The sequence below is a fragment of the Myotis nattereri genome, assembly GCF_964212035.1.
Source record: "Myotis nattereri genome assembly, chromosome: 1".
Classification (NCBI taxonomy): Eukaryota; Metazoa; Chordata; class Mammalia; order Chiroptera; family Vespertilionidae; genus Myotis; species Myotis nattereri.
In genome coordinates, this window is record NC_138075.1 from 134,688,780 (window position 1) to 134,706,637 (window position 17,858).

The window sequence follows — 17,858 nt, forward strand, 5'->3', positions numbered from 1 at the left end:
ACCCTTACAGCAGAACAACTGGGAATGACTGGTCACTATGACACACACTGACTACCAGGGGGCAGACGCTCAATGCAGGAGTTGCCCCCTGGTAGTCAGTGCGCTCCTACAGGGGGAGCTCTGCTCAGCCACAAGCCAGGCTGATGGCTGCCACTACAACAGTGGTGTTGGGAGCCTCTCCCGCCTCCTCAGCAACGCTAAGGATGTCCAACTGCAGCTTAGGCCTGCTCCCTGCTGGCAAGTAGACATCTCCCGTGGGCTGCCGGGCAGCCTGAGGGATGTCTGACTGCCAGTTTAGGCCCAATCCCCCAGGGAGTGGGCCTAAGCCAGCAGGTGGTCATCCCCCAGACTGTGAGAGGGCACAGGCCGGGCTGAGGGATCCCCCCCCCCCCCACCGAGTGCACAAATTTTTGTGCACTGGGCCTCTAGTATACATATACAAAACAAATTATAGTGTTTATTGAAAGGTCACCATTGATGTGAGAAAATATAAAGAAAATAAAAAATTATCCTGGGCACTGAAAACCGCTGAACTCAGCAGTTACCTGGTTCTTAGTCAATAATCATATAAAATCTAAGCAAAAAAATTAATAAGATAAATAACAATAAAATAAATCTATGCCAGCATTTATAATTAACACTGTAATACCTGACATTGTCCTTCATTTATTTATTTGATAAACATTGGGAACCTCCAATATAAGAAGCCCTGGAGCAAAAAAAAAGTAAAACCAGATCATATCTGAATAATTGTGGAGCTCTTTGTCTGTAAATGCGATAGGTACATAAACATTCACATTACAAATGAGAGTTAGATAAGTGCAAAGCATTTTTGGAGGGGTGAAGAGACATAATTTAGTCATTTGTGAATATTAACCACAACACGGGCTTGAATAAAAACAGCACCTCACCTTGAAAAAAACTAGTGTTTTTTTCAGGTACATGCTTTATTAACCATGGTCTGTGAATAGTTGCTGTTGTCTTTGGGAACTTATATTAGAAAGTAGGTCAGGTATCATCATGTTAATAAACCAGGCTTGCTGGGAAGGACCAGCTGTGTGAAGCTTCATGAATTCATTATTGTGGGCTCTAGCTAACTGGGGCTCAGAAAGTTTCATTGTCTTTCCAAAATTACCACACAGGTCAGGACTCAGTGTTTCAGGTGATATGTCTTAGGATACTGTTTTCCAAATTATGAAATCGGGTAGTCATCAAGGAATACAAACTCATGCATGAGGGGCTTTTCTGGATCAATTCCTGCATTGTGAATTTTCAAAAAGTTGATATTATTAATAGCATTTTTCCAAATTACCCCCAAATCCTTTTTTTCCTATAAAAACAAATATACTTTTTATAGAACAATAGTCCTTTTAAACCAGCGGTTCTCAACCTGTGGGTCGCGACCCCTTTGGGGGTCAAACGACCCTTTCACAGGGGTCGCCTAAGACCATCGGAAAACACATATATAATTATATATTGTTTTTGTGATTAATCACTACGCTTTAATTATGTTCAATTTGTAACAATGAAATTGGGAGTCACCACAACATGAGGGACTGTATTCAAGGGTCACGGCATTAGGAAGGTTGAGAACCACTGTTTTAAACAGTTTGGAAAGATGAAATAATAATGGACTCATAGGTAGTTACATAGGAGAAATCCGGTGTAACCTTTTATGCAATGGTTACATCTTACATAACTATAGTATAATAAAATCAGGAAACTAACTTTGGTTTAATATGCATGTATAAATAATTTCGTGGGATTTTGTTACATATGTAAATTTGTATAATCATCACTACAATCAAGATATCCATCTCCACAAAGATCTCCCTTAATCTGCTCTTTTAAATTATTTTTTTAAATATATTTTATTGATTTTTTACAGAGAGGACGGGAGAGAGATAGAGAGTTAGAAACATCATGAGAGAGAAACATCGATCAGCTGCCTCCTACACATCTCCCACTGGGGATGTGCCCGCAACCCAGGTACATGCCCTTGACCAGAATCGAACCCGGGACCCTTCAGTCCGCAGGCCGACGCTCTATCCACTGAGCCAAACGGGTTTTGGCTTAATCTGCTCTTTTAGAATTACACGTATGCCCACCATCCCTACCTAACCTTGGAAAATCATTACTTCATTTTCCATTTCTATAGTTTGTCATTCTGAGAAAGTTATGTAAATACAGCCATGTAGTATGTGACCTTTTGAGACTGTTATCGTTTTTTTATTCATCATAATTCCCTTGTGATCTATCCAAGTTGTTTTGTGTACAAATTATTTGTTCTTTTTATTGCTGAGTGGTATTCGATGCTTTGGATATAACATACCATAGGACCATTTTCCAGAGTGGCTGTGCCATGTTACATTGCCACCAACAGTGAGAGATCCAGTTTTTCCACATCCTTGTGAGCATTTGATATTGTAACTATTTTATTTTTATTTTGTTGTTCTTATACGGGTGGAGTAGCCTCATCATGGTCTTAATTTGCATTTCCCTAATACCTAGTGAAGACGAACATCTCGTGTGTTTCTTTGCCATCTGTATCCTATATGATGAAATGCTTCTTTATGTCTTTTGCCTGTTTTCTAATCAGATTTTTTTAACTGTTGAGTTTGGAGTTCTTTATATATTATAGATATAAATTATTTTACAGCTACACGAGTGGCAAATATTTACTCCCAGCCTTCAGAGTGTGTTTTCATTCTCCTAACAGAGAAAGAACAAACATTTTTTAAAAATATTTTGATAAGGGCTAATGTACTCATCTTTCCTTTTGAAATTATGGTTTTGTTTACATGCCTAAAAACATTTCACCAAGGATTTTCTTCTAATTTTTCTTCTAAAAGTTGTATAGTATATTTTACATTTAAGTTTATGATCTATTTTGTTAATTTTTGTATAAGATGTAAGGTTTGGGTCAAGATTTTGTTTTGTTTTGTTTTGTTTTTTTGTCTAGCCAGTTGCACCAGCACCATTAACAAGATTCTCCTCCCTGCATTTAACTGTTTTTGCAGCTTTGTCATAAATTAGTGTGTTGTACTTGTGTGAAGCAATTTCTGAGTTCTATTTTCCATTCTATTGATCCAAGTGTCCATTTTCCCACCAATACCACACAATCTTGGTAACTAAAGCTACACAATATAATAAATTTTGAAATTGGGTAGAGTGATTTCTTCTAATTTATTTTTTTCAAAACTGTTCTAGTTGTCAGTTCTTTGGCTTTCTATATAAATTTTAGAAAAAATCATGCCAATATCTACACAAAATGATACAATTTTTATAATTTAATTAAATATGTATATCAATTTGAGAGATATATGTTGAGTCTTTAATATGTTGAGTCTTGTAATCCATGAATACAATATGTCTCTACAGTATTTAGATTTTTAAAACTTATTTCATTAGTGTTTTATAATTTTCAGCATACAAGTCCTGCACGTATAGCATAAGATTTACAGCTATAATTTTATTGTTTGAGGGATTTTAAATAGTATATCTTGAAATTTGGTTTCTGTATGTTCATTGCTAGTTTATATAAATACAATTAATTTTGCATGTCAATTTTGTGTCCTTTAATTTTGCTGACTCATTTTTTAGTTGTACATTCCTTAGATTTTTTTTCTATGTAGACATTAAATCATTTGAAAATTGGGAGTTTTCCTCTTTGATTTATGTGCCTTAAAAATTTGGTAGAATTCTCCAGTTTGACTATTTGAACCTGGAATTTTTTCAGGAATTTTAAAACTTTGAGTTCAGTTTCCTTAATAAGGAAAACTAGTAATTTGAGTAGTTATAAAGCTACTCATGTTATTTTTTCATTATGTAAGCTTTTGCTTTGCAAGAATTATATTCATTTCACCTAAGTAGTTGAACTTATGCATGTGTATTTGTGCATATTATTCTAGTATGACCCCTTTGTTATCCTCAGGATCTATGATATTTACTGTTTCATTTTGCTATAGATAATTTTTCTCCATTCAATATTTTATTTGATATTCATATTTATTGAAAATGCCAATTAATTATATAAATAGAAACAATATAGCACTAGCCCTTTTATAAATATGATATAAACAGTTTGTTAAACTATGATGTGGAGTTCAAGTAATTGAATCATGAAATCAAAGAATTACAGAGTTGCTGAGATTAATAGAAGTTAGTCCAAGCTTTTTGAAACAGGGATTTAACACTAAGACTTCCGTGAAGGTTTCACTTTTAGTCAATTATAATGAATTATACATTTTTATCTTCATTGTAGCACTTATTACATTCTATTAAAATGTGAGAGAAATCCATTAGGACATGTTTATTGTTGAATCAGCCCCAACAGCTGCTAAGTGCCATCGAATGAATTGGGAAATGAATGACCAACCTATAAAGGGATTATTTCTATAAGTTCCCTGACCGAGCAGACAATGGAGGTGGCAATGGAGACTCACCTAATTCCTGCTTGAAAACTTTCACACGAGATAATATGCTGTCACATATATAAAACCTTTTCAACTGTCAGTCATTTCTGGGTATAATAATGTTTTATCCTAATATTGAATTAATGTTTCTGTATTTGCCCAGTATGGTTTTTTATTATAATATTTCTTACAACTTGTCCTTCTTTTTTTTTAATATATTTTATTGATTTTTTACAGAGAGGAAGGGAGAGGGATAGAGAGTTAGAAACATCGGTGAGAGAGAAACATCGATCAGCTGCCTCCTGCACAACTCCTACTGGGGATGTGCCCGCAACCCAGGTATATGCCCTTGACCGGAATCGAACCTGGGACCTTTCAGTCCGCAAGCCGACGCTCTATCCACTGAGCCAAACCGGTTTCGGCACAACTTGTACTTCTTTATGGTAATAAAAATTTAAGAATTGGAAACAGGTACCATCAATTCTGCACATCTTTTCACATTCCCCGTTCTCATGTTTGTAATTGTGATATCAGAATTAATATTATTGAATCTTTTAATAGCATCTAATATGCATTGTTTTAGGTCTCCATTATCTCATCTCTCTCTCATTGAATAGTTTCAGTTATCAAAATTTCCTTAAACATGGGAATTAAATGTTTAAAAAATACTACAATCCTCTAATTATGATTAGACCATCACAATATTCAGTGTCATTTTCTCTTTTCTGCATACCATATCACAGCCATATATCCTACGAATTTTAGTAGTTTAGTTTTTATTTTTTTAGTTAATTAAGTATTTTGTTGATCATGACTAAAAAAAATGAATAGGGAGTTTGTTAAATAAATAATAGGTAAAGAAGGTTCCAGATGGTAGAAGACTCTTAACAACTAGTTCTGCTACTTACTGTGTAATACTGAACAAAGTACTGAACTCTGAACTTCAGCTTTCTCATCAACCAAAAATAAGAATAATGACTATTAAGTAGAGGAGTGAGACTTATATAAAATAACATATAAAGTGAAAGCTTGGGATCTGACACACATTTGTTTAGTACACAGTATCCTTCTTTCCAGTCATTTTTTTATGTTCCTAAATGTGCTGTCATTTATAGCATATGCTCAATACATTTATATGGAATGAATAAATGAATAGAGTGGTGAGGTCTTAAATTTAAGAATTTGATGGTAGGATTTTAAAAGGACTTACATTATGTTCTTTGATCTCATTCATATGTGGAATCTAAAGAACAAAATAAACCGATGAACAAAATAGATCAGAGATATAGAAATATGGAACAGACTGTTGAATCTGAGAGGGAAGGTTGGGGGTGGGTGGGTAGGAAGAGATTAACCAAAGAATTATGTGCATATATGCATAACCCATGGACACAGACAATAGTGTGGTGAAGGCCTGGGTGAGAAGTGAGTGCAGGCTAGAAGGGACCAATGGGGGGAAAAGAGGGCATCTGTAATATTTTCAATAATAAAGATAAATTTAAAATGACCTATTTTTTAAAATGGAATAGTCATTTCATGCTCATAAAGATAATGATCAATGGGAAAAATTATAGCATTTAGAAAGGTAGAAACAGATTTGATTGATGATACAGCTGTTGACAAAGGTGATCGTTTTCTTACCGATGATACAACTGTCTGGCACTGGCATTAATTACTCCATGAAATGCCAGGAATTGGCATCTGCACAGAAGACGGTTGTTTTCTCACCTGGCACCTGTGGGAAATAATAAAATACTAAATTATAAGTTGTTCTCTCTCACCACAGTGATGTGAAATAAAAAGAACTTATACTTGCTTGTATTTTTCCAGTGATGTTAGAGTTAAACTTTCAGAGGAAACATATATTCCAAACTTTAGTAGGTATGGAAGTAGAAAAATATGATTTACATCATAGAGATTTACGTAGCAGCATATGTATGATTTTTGAAGCCAAATGAAATCTGTTTTTTAGCAGCACACACATCATTCGTCATACAAATGTACTTTCTAGATGCTGGTCTGAATGTTAATCTAGCCCTGGTGGGCTGCTGAATTTTCCAGCATAAGGGCAACTGAATTAGTTACTTCATTATAATTCTTAACCAAGTCAACAGTTCAGATTCTAAACAAGACGCTGAGTTGAAATTTACCCCCCAGTCCTCTGAAATACTACGTAGGAGAATTTTAGTATTCTGAACTAAAAGAAGCTCTACAATTTACAGTCTATTCTAGGAAAGACTAGATTACCAAAATAAGTTTCAAGTGTAATTTTAAAATGAAATTAGCAATTGGGTTGAAAACTCCAGTCTGTTCATTTGGTGAAAGAAATTATGACAGAAAGATTTTCTTTATCCTTGAAAATACATCAGTGTTAGGCTGGCTGTTAAATTGAACCATTTTAAAAAGGATATTAGTCTTGATGCTTTCTTACATTTATCAACGTTTACTTCTTTCAAAAGCTAAAACTGATAATTTTATAGCATATTTTATTGTTGGACAAGTTCCTTGGTGGGGGATGTGATTAAGTTAATCTTCATTTTAGTAGTCTTACACAATTTAAAATGGTATAGAAACAATGGTAAAACCCACATGTTCTCATTCTCCAGATTATCAACTACAAAGAGAATAGAGATTATTTTGTGTATTTAAACATATTTATCTGATCTGTGCTCACTGAAAGCATGTATCCATAAAAAGACAAACACATGGTTTTGATGCCTAGCACAATTTGGAAATTCTTTTTAAGAACTTATGTAATTCTATGTAATAGAATAGAGTTGATTCTTCATCCAGGAATCACCATGACTTCAGCTAGGATGTATTTCTGCCTTCCTTTGGTCTTAGCATTGGAGGGCAGGTCCCTGAGAATTTTGGTGGCAAAATCATTTCTACTCTCATTTAGATAAAATTGCCTATAAACATTTTTGCAGTTGTTCATTAACAGAGAAACCTTTATCTAAATATAGATTGACATGTTGCAACTTGAGTTCTTCTCAAGTATTTTTAATTTTTGGACACCATCTTGTGGGGAAGCATGGGACTTGGTTGGAAAGTTTGTAAGGAGGATTCTCTGAAAGGTCAGGGACCTCTGGGGGATCTTGCTGAAGGCAGCAGCCCCTACCTTGATTTTTCTGAACAAGCCTGACCCCCGGGGTGTTTTACTAGAATCTTTATGTTTAGACTTCAAAATGTCCTTGTTTGAAAGACACTATAGATGCAAGTGCTTTCTTGAGGATACTTACCCTGCTGATTGTATCTAGAGGTCAATTTTAGTTCAAGCTATTATTACAGTAAAAAGCTAATGAGACAGGCAATCAGGGCCTTTTTTGCTCCTTATGCCAACTAGCCCCTTAGCTTCTCTTTCACAGAAACATGTGTCAGTAATCATTCATCCCTCATTCAGGGTCTGCTGGTCTGCCTTGGCACCATCTCACATATAATTATGATTTTACAGATTTCCATTTTCAGTTATAATTTTCAAACAAAACTTAATACAGAATTACTGTTATCAAATAACTCTAAATAGTATATTTTATAACTTATGGTCAAATTAATCACACATTGGTTTTTATGCTGTATTATGCATATTTACTTAAAAATAAAGACTATAAAAAGTAGCTTTAACATAAAATTTTATGTTTTCTCAATTACACAATGCTTGGTTTTATAATACCTTAGCTTATATTGCTAGCTTTATAATTTACTGAGCAGAATTGTGAAAAGACTAGAGGCCTGGTGCATGAATTTGTGCATAAGTGGGATTCCTTGCCTGGCCAGTGATCGAGGCCTACTGGGGGGCCAGCCAGCCAGGGAGAGGGACACCAGGAGGTTGGCCAGTCAAGGGGAGGGGGCCGCAGGAAGTTGGCTGTGGGAGCACACTGACCACCAGGGGGCTGTTCCTATGTTGATTGTCTGCCCCTGGTGGTCAGTGTGTGTCCTAGTGACTGGTCGACTGGTCATTTCAGTCATTCCGGTCATTTGGTCATAATGGTCACGTAGGCATATATATATATAGATGCAGATAGATATAGATATAGCTATAGATATAGATATAGATATAGATATAGATATAGATATAGATATATAGATATCTATATAGATATATATAGATATATATAGATATTTGTATAATCCCAACTATCCAGTTGTGTATATGAGGAGCTTGGAAGTTGCAACTCTGTCCTATTAAGTAAAAAGCTGGACAGATTGAAAAATCAGTAATTCTCCTGAGATCCATAAGAGAGGTATGAACATAGGGTGCACAGGGCACACCGTTTCCCTTAGGGCTAGAGAGACCTACAGGTGAACACAGGGAGTAACACTTTATCGGAACAGAGAGTCAAGAGCAGAAACCACTATGGGAGCCAGCGCCAGAGGAAGAAAACCTGACCTGTCACTGATGATGAGACTCAGTGTGGACAAGTTTGAGAGTTAAAATTTGAGAGGACCTACTTATAGGGACATCCCCATGGTACTGTGAAATGTCCACACATTCAACCAGGTTCCATAGTAAATATTGGAAAACATTTCCACATGCTTCTGGCAGAGCATTCTGTTTCCCCTCACAAGGCCTGCCCTCAAGAGAAGCTGGTAACAAAACTGACTGGGAATTATCAGAGCCTAACTGACCTGGTGGGAGAGAAATACCCAATGCTATCCCCCTCTAGCCATCTTGTCCCTCCTAACGGGTAGAAAAAATCTCAGAAGCACTTATGCTGTTTACAGTTCAGAGGCACAGGCCCATTAAAGACTGGGACTTCATCATAAAACTGTGGAATATTTTCCATCTCTCCATATTATAAGGGCCTATTTACAGTGGTCCCTTATACTCAGAATGTCATGTGTGGCTATCCAGAAAAAAGTTACCAGGCATACTGAAAGGAAAAATAAATTTTGAAGAGACAGAGCAAACATCAGAATCAGACATGGAAGGGATGAGGAATTTAAAACAACTATGATCAATCTTCTAAGGCCTCTAGTGGATAAAATAGACAGCATGCAGGAACAGATGGGCAACATAAGTAATGAGATGGCCATCCTAAGAAAGAATCAAACAGAAATGCTGTGATCAAAAGCACTGGAACGAAAATGAAGAATGCCCTTGATGGGCTTATTCGTAACCTGAACACAACTAGGAAATATATCTGAGTTAGAGGATATAAAGATAGAAATCTCCCAAACTGAAAAACAAAAACACTGAGAAAAACAACAGAACACAACACCATATCCAAGTACTATAGGACAAACAAATGAATAATGAGAATATCAAGAAGAAAGAGAAAAGGAATAGAAGAATTTGAAACAGTAACAACTGAGCATTTCCCCAAATCAATATCTGGCAAAAAAGCACAGATTCAGGAAGCTCAGAGAACATGAAGCAGGAAAATGCTTCCCCCAACCCCTAAAAAAAACAAAAAACCAACACACACAAAACACACACACACACACACACACACAAAAAACACAATTAGGCACATCATTTTTAAACTAAAGGAAAGTCAAAGATAAAGTAAAATCCCGAAAAGTCATTGGAAAAAAGCACCTTACCTATAGAGGAACAAAAGTAAGAATTACAGTGGAACCTTTGTTCTAAAACTTAGTTTTTCCAGAAGGCTGTTCGAGAAGCAATTTGTTCGAAAACTGAATCCATTTTTCCCATTGGAAATCATGTAAATTGAATGATTCAATTTTAATCTTTTTTTTTTAAAGATATTTTATTGATTTTTTACAGAGAGGAAGGGAGAGGGATAGAGAGTTAGAAACATCGATGAGAGAGAAACATCGATCAGCTGCCTCCTGCACATCTCCTACTGGGGATATGCCCGCAACCCAGGTACATGCCCTTGACCGGAATCGAACCCGGGACCTTTCAGTCCGCAGGCCGACGCTCTATTCACTGAGCCAAACCGGTTTCGGCCAATTTTAATCTTTTTATATAAAATACAGTCTAAAGTACTATAAATAAACACATTAAAAACAAAAGGGCATGAAATGTAAATGAAAATGTAATAAAAAGAAATGAAATGTACATAAAAACAAAAATTTTTATACACATTTACTTGAATGAATTCAGTTTAAAAGCCGAGGTTCCACCGTATTTCTTGTTTTTTTTTTTTTTTAAATATATTTTATTGATTTCTTACAGAGAGGAAGGGAGAGGGATAGAGAGCCAGAAACATCCATGAGAGAGAAACATGGATCAGCTGCCTCCTGCACGCCCCCCACTGGGGATGTGCCCGCAACCAAGGTACATGCCCTTGACCGGAATCGAACCGGGGACCCTTGAGTCCGCAGGCCGAAGCTTTATACACTGAGCTAAACCGGTACTGGCCGTATTTCTTTTTTTAAACTCTATCCTTCTCACAACTTTCATCTTCACTTTGCTGCTATCAATAACCTTTTTAGGGCCTATGGTGACTTACTGTACATATTTAATAATTATAAGCAGCAAAAAAAACAAAACAAAAAAAAACACAAAAATATTCCTAGCACAAGGCTTAGTGGTAAACTTATTTATACTCACACATTCTCTCCTTTGTCTCCTGGGACACATGACTGTTCAGACAAGTATCAGCATGAAAGGATTGTCTGGTCTAGAACTGAAGTTTTGTTTGACAACTGAGTTATTTTCCATGAACAACTTGTCAATAACCAAATTGCACGAGATCAGAGACATTGAGAACTTAAGCTTGACTGTGTATCTGACTTCCCAGACACCATGGAAGCAAGACAAGAGTAGAATGAAGTATTTAAAGGGCTGAAGGGAAAACAAATCCAAAAAACCCTACCAACACAGAATTCATATCCTGATAAATCATCCTTCAAAAATGAGGAGAAATGAAGACCTTTTTTTTTTAATTTTCTTGTTGAGAGTACTACAGATGTCCCCCATTTTAGCCTTTGCCCCCCTCCACCTGTCTCCTGTTTCATCCTAGGCCTTCACCGCATTACTGTCCGTGTCTGTGGGCTGTGCATACATGCCTATAATTATTTGGTTGATCTCTTCCCACTCCCTCTTCCCTTCCCTCTGAAATCTGTATCCATGCCCCTGGACTTCTTTTATTCATCAGTGTATTTTGTTCATTAGATTCCACATAGAAGTGAGACCACGTGATATTTGTCTTTCTTTAACTGGCTTATTTTGCTTAGCACAATAATCTCCAGGTCCATCCTCGCTGTCTCAAAGGGGTAAGAGACCCATCTGTTTTGTAGCTGCATAGTATTCATTTGTGTAAATGTTCCACTCATCTACTGATGGACACTTGGGCTGTTTCAAATTTCTTAGCTACTTTAAATAATGCTGCAATGACTATAGGGGTGCACATGTACTTTCTGACTGGTGTTTCAAGGAGTGAGGGAATATTTTGCCACTAGACCTACTTTGCAAGAAATGTTAAAAGATGTTTTTTTAGAGAGAAGCAAAATGATATAGATCAGAAAATGATACATATCAGACCTACATAAAGGATGGTGAGGAATGAAGACTAAGTGAAAATGAAATAAAAACTTTAATTTTTTTCTTTTTTAAAATTTTACATTTATTATTAAAAGTATTGTAGATGTCCCCCTTTTTCCCATTGACTCCCTCCCAATTAATCTACCAGTCAACACTGTTTAAAATGAAATAACAACAATGTATTCAATTGTACATTCTTATATATAACATATTTATATACATTGTTATATATCTAATCATGTATGCTTATATACAAGTGAAATGAATGATGGCAATGGTATAAGAGATAGAAGGGAGGAATTAAGATTATATTGTTATTATAAGGTACTCACACTATCCAAGAAGGAATATAATGTTCTTTTAAAGTGGGTTTGGATTATTTGTAAAGGTAATGTAACAGTCTAGGGAAATCAGTAAAAGAATTTTTAAAAAAGTATAACTGAAATGTCAAGAGAGAAGACAAAATGAAATTATATAAAATATTTAATTAAAACTGAAAAAGGCAGAAAAACTATAGAAGACAAAAATAGGAATAAAGGATGTGGGCAACAAATAGGAAATAGTAACAGATATGGTAGATATTAATCCAGTTCTCTCAATGATCATTTTGAATATCAGTGGTCTAAATGCAACAATTAAAAAAAAAGAAATTTTTAGAGTAGATCAAAAAACAAGACCCCACTATATGTTGTCTACAAGAAATCTATTTTAAATATAAAAACAGGTATAGATTAAAAGTAACTATATAGAAGAATATTGGCTGTCCCCAGAAAATGTATGTACAAACTTTGAATAATATAATGGCAGTGTTTATTAATATACATTTCATCTTCAAAATAAAGCTACCACTTGTTAAAGTGTATATACATTTTGGGGGGAACACCTGTATACACCATGCTTACACTAAACAAAGAAAGCAGGAGTAGTCATATTAATTTCAGACAGAGCTGACATCAAAGAAGGAAAGTTACCAAAGGTAAATAAGGGAATTACATAACAATAGAGGGTCAATTCTCCAAGAAAACATGACAGTCTATAATGTGCAAGTGCCTAACAACAGAATGTCAAGCCATGTGTGACAAAAACTAATAGACTTGCAAAGCGAATTGATGAACACACTATCAGAGTTGGGGATTTCCATACCACTCTATCAGAAGTACATAGATCCCTCAGGCCTCAGGCAGAAATTCAATAAGGATTGAACTATATCCTGGAAATGGAAAAAAAAAACTTAAGCAATATTAGTAACAAAATATTTTAAAATACTAGATAGATAGATGGTATTTAATACAACTTAACATTTAATTTTTGCAACTTACTATAATAAATTAATTCAAATTATTTCACTTTTTACCTTACTTTTCTGTTTTACAATTTTCTCATCTCTAAAATGAGGCTATATTTACAAACTAATTGCAATGATTAATAACTTTTACTTTAGGCAGCATTTTCCAAGCCAAACTGTATTGCAGAATAATAAACTTCCTAAATTCTCTACCAAGCCCTGAGAAGCAAAGATGAAGGACAGAGGAAATAAATTACATTGACCAAATAGGTACTTGGAGGAGAAACTGTGTATAATGCTAAAATATTTTCTCATTGATTTTGAGACTGGGGACCAGATTTGTGGAGAAATAAACTTATGCAAACCATAGGAATAGCTGTGGATAGCAAACTAAAATATTCTGTTTGAACGTTGCTAAGTTTTGGCTATTACAGTGACATGGCAAGATCACTGTGATTTGGGATTGCATGTCTCTAAGTCAGCTAATTCCCTATTTCTTTCTACCATAATTTGGGAAATGTTTTCCAGGTCCCTCCCGTGGGCGCTGTGATTTTGAATTTGATCTCTGTTCCTGGGAGCAGGAGCAGGATGATGACTCTGACTGGAATCTGAAAGCTAGCAGCATCCCTGCGGCAGGCACAGAGCCAGCTGCGGACCACACCTTGCGAAATTCGTCTGGTCATTACATCTTCATAAAGAGCTTGTTCCCTCAGCAGCCCATGAGAGCAGCCAGAATTTCAAGCCCTGTCATAAGTCGAAGAAGCAAAGACTGCAAGGTATGGTAAAGACGGAAATATTACGGTCAACTTCTGATAGATTCAACAAGGAAAATGAAATGGTTAGGACAAGATGAAAAATGTGCTTCAATTTATTCCACTTGGGATATGTGAGGAAGAAAGATGGTGAAGTAAGGATGAGATGGAAGGATACTTGGAACTGTAGGAAGAATTTATTCTGTGGGTATAATCCATAAATATTGGAATTTTGGAAACCATTGGGAAATTTCATGATTATTTTCCATGGATAATTCAAAAGGAGCAAAATGCCAGTTGTTTTCACTCAGGAAGTTTAGTACTTATTGGTGTTATGAGAATTTTTCCATCAGAAAAAAATTAAACAAATATATATATATTCACACTCCAAGGATTAATATTAGAGATAGCCGGAGGTACAATAAAATGTTTGAAGATGTCTTCATGAAAAAAGAGACTGAACTTGACTCCCCCAAACAAAAAAGAAAAGTAGAATAATTTATATATGTAGGAAGAAAAATATGGTTTTGCCATGATCCTGTGGAAATTTGAAGAAAAAATTTATAGAGTATTAAAAGTATAAATAAGGTTGTGTCGCTCTTAGGGCCAAACAGCCTCATATAATGACTATGTATTTTCAGGATCTTTCACTTTCCTTTATTTATTTTTTGCTTGATTATTTCTATTCCACAAAAATATCTAGTCAGCTACAGTAGGAACTGAACTTGGCTTTATATATAATATAAATTAAGCCCTCAGGGATGACTTCACAGGAATCTTGCTTTTGAGAGACTGATATATAAATCATTGTGTCTTTATTTATATTTACAATGAAAAGTTCAGTCTTCATAAGATCTGAACATATGATTCTGACTGGTGTTTCCCCAAAGTCTGAGCACTAAAAGAAAAGCCGATTACATCCACAAAGTCACTAATTGATCAGAAAATCAGGCTGGGAAACGGGCATGATTTGATTCTTTATTGTCTTCAAATTGTACTATTCTCATGTACCTTTCTCCACATTAGTGAGAGCCCTAACCCTGGGAAGAGACATATTAAATCATTGCTGACAGGCTCCCAATTGTACCTGCTCCTGTTACAGATGCGTGTTCTTCTGCTTCATACTGACTAACCTTCACATCCCACCATTGTCACTGTCTTAAAGCATGTTAAACCTTTAGTTTGTCTTAGGGGAGTTTCTGTCTGAGCTTAAGGTGATTCATACGTAAACTCTCAGAGAGTGATCTCATCTCTTTTATGTCTTCAGGCACATCAGATAGGAGTTGTGCCACTCTGGTTTCAGAGATTTTTCTGCAAGAAAGTGAAATGTTCAGATCAGAGTTTTAGAAAAATAACTCAGATGTCCAGAATGAATGTAATATATCATTCCGAATTATATTTAACTTTAATTAGCCTAGCAGTAAAACCTGACTTTTAATCAATTCTGTTTTGTTTGTTTTTGTTATCTTCCAAATTACTTGAAACTTTCTCAAAAATAAAGCCCAAACACACCAGTCTTTATATAGTTTGAGTATCTCTAAATCTGTGTGTATATATACATATGAAAATTATAAATAAGTTCTAGTCTTAGAAAACCAATTAAAAATTAAACATGAAATACATATAAAATTCCAGTTGACTTCTAAGCTTTTCTACTTAGACACTTTCTCTAAAAATGTTCAAAAGATTTTTTTCTTTTCACACTGTAATAACCAAGGATTTCATCCATCTCTGCTTTCCCTGGTCCCAGAACTGTAGTCCCTACTGCTTTAAACATCTGTGTGAGAATAATGAAGTATGCCTAGAAGAAATGTCAAAAATTAATGATGAATGGCTTACTTTATGAATATTTATAATATAGATTGAATACAGAGAAGTAAGGAAAGGTCAAGCTGGAAGTGATTGGGTCTCTCATGTAAAAAATATATATGTATTAAATAAGCAGAATGACCTCCCAAATTTTCACAGAAATCCTGTCTATCGCTTAACCTTGTGGAATACCTTCAAGCAGACAAACTCAAATTGGAGGTTTTCCTTCCTTTTGAGAAATGGGTGGTGGTGATGGAGATTGATGAGGAAAGAGATCAAACCTCTGAGTGACTACAATTTTCAGTGAAAATGCCTCTTTAGAATTCAGTGCTTAGCAGACTTTTATTCACTCAGGTTGCCTGTGATAAGGTTCTGTTGTCATCAGGTGTTCTCCGTAGAAATGGAGGTGTTTCAATGTTTCTTTGCATGATAACCTACTGGCCTCATTCAGAAAATGGTCTCAAGAAGATAGAGAAGCATTTACGTGCTGTAACACATACACTTCATGCTTCTTGTACAAATGAGAAAACAGACCGTGTCTGTGACTAGAAAGGATCCAGAGAGACATGTGCTGTGTCCATCAGATTGTTTCTCTCATGCCTGTTGGTGCTGCCCAAGAGTCTGCCTGGGCCCCTTTTGTTTCTTACTCTAAGGAGTTATGCCACCCTGGTTTCACCAGTCCTCCCTGGACAAGGCACAGGGGTCATAGGTCTCACATTTTCCAACATTAATTGCTTAACAATGAGAAGAAATGTGTTTGGATTGGAGCATAATATCCGAAAGTTTCATCTGCTGGGCAATTTGAGTAGAGTCATTTACGTGGCTTACATATTCTTCATGCTCTTTGAGGTATGCATTGCATATATTGTTTGATCACATTCTTTACCCTTTAAACACGTCCATTTTTCTCTCTCTAGAGTATGCTATTGTTTCAATAATGTCTTTTTGTGTGTGAAGATCAAGCCCCATTACAGTTTTCCCTCATTCATAAAATGACAAGGAAAAAAGCTTAAAAACCCTCTGAATTATTATTGTTCCTAACCTGTACTATTCTTTCAGATTTTTTTGACTCTCCCTTTCTAAGTTAACAATCACTAAAAAGCTAGTCAAATTTATCTTTGAAATGTTAAAGTGTTTATTAATTTTTACTCAGGGAAAAACTCCCAAACTGCTCTTCTAAAGCATGTCTCTAGCATTTTGAGTAAAATGTGGATAATTGCTGTCGTGGTGGTTTTGCTATATATAGTGGAGCCTCAAGGAGCCTGTAGAACTGAAAATGTGTTTCAAGTGCAAGAATGTGGTAGGATAAGCAATAGAGGATTCTGCTTTTGGGGAAAATGATTTAAGTTTCATGAGACTGAAAATGATTGTGTTCCGTCCCTTCTATTTCTTAATCATGAAAAGTCCTTTTGTATAACACATCACTTTTTAATCATATTTTATTCCTTTGATGGTGATGTTAAGAGTTTACCAATGAATCCTGCATTTAGAAATCACAGAAAGAAAGTAAACTCTGCTCATTTTTTTAAACTAAATTTCTATTTGATCCTTATTGTACTATCTTCCATATATGGCAACATACGATTTTAGGCTGGCCTCACTTTACTCAGTGTTAGAGTATTCACAGAACAACAGGACATGTAGATTTAGTTTTCTTTCTGGAATTGATGACAAAGAGGGCAATATAATATCATTGAAAATAAAATGGAATTAATTGTACTAATTACATATAACTTTCTTACTCTTGGTTACAGATAATTTTTCATTATCACATGTATGGAAATGGCATTGGGTCACTCACCTTGATCCAGGTATCAGTCTCAAACAAAACAAAGCTCCTACTTAATCTCACTGTAGAACAAGGCAACTTCTGGCAGCGAAAGGAACTGATGCTGTCTGGCGAGGAGGACTTCCAACTCCAATTTGAAGGAAGAGTAGGGCAAGGACACCGCGGTGACATTGCACTGGATGACATTGTGCTTACGAAGAGTTGTCTGCTCTCCCATCAGCCCATGAAAGAACCACTAGCAGTTCCTCTTCCAACAGGTACACTTCCACTGGGGTTTGTTTGGTGGTTTTACAGGGTAGAAACTGGGAAGGAAAAAGGAAATAAAAAGCAATGACATACACAAGTAGTTATC

At 35.5% G+C, this 17,858-nt stretch overlaps 1 protein-coding gene across 1 annotated transcript in view; it reads left to right on the top strand.

Moving 5' to 3' along the window:
* Nucleotides 1-17,858, top strand: part of MALRD1 (MAM and LDL receptor class A domain containing 1) — a gene marked incomplete at both ends in the record, with an annotated part of 616,248 nt that overhangs the window by 243,584 nt on the left and 354,806 nt on the right. The window contains 2 exons of the mRNA XM_081103892.1: nucleotides 13,685-13,932; nucleotides 17,472-17,763. Coding sequence (XP_080960018.1) covers nucleotides 13,685-13,932; nucleotides 17,472-17,763 — 540 coding nt within the window. The remainder of the gene's footprint in view (nucleotides 1-13,684; nucleotides 13,933-17,471; nucleotides 17,764-17,858) is intronic.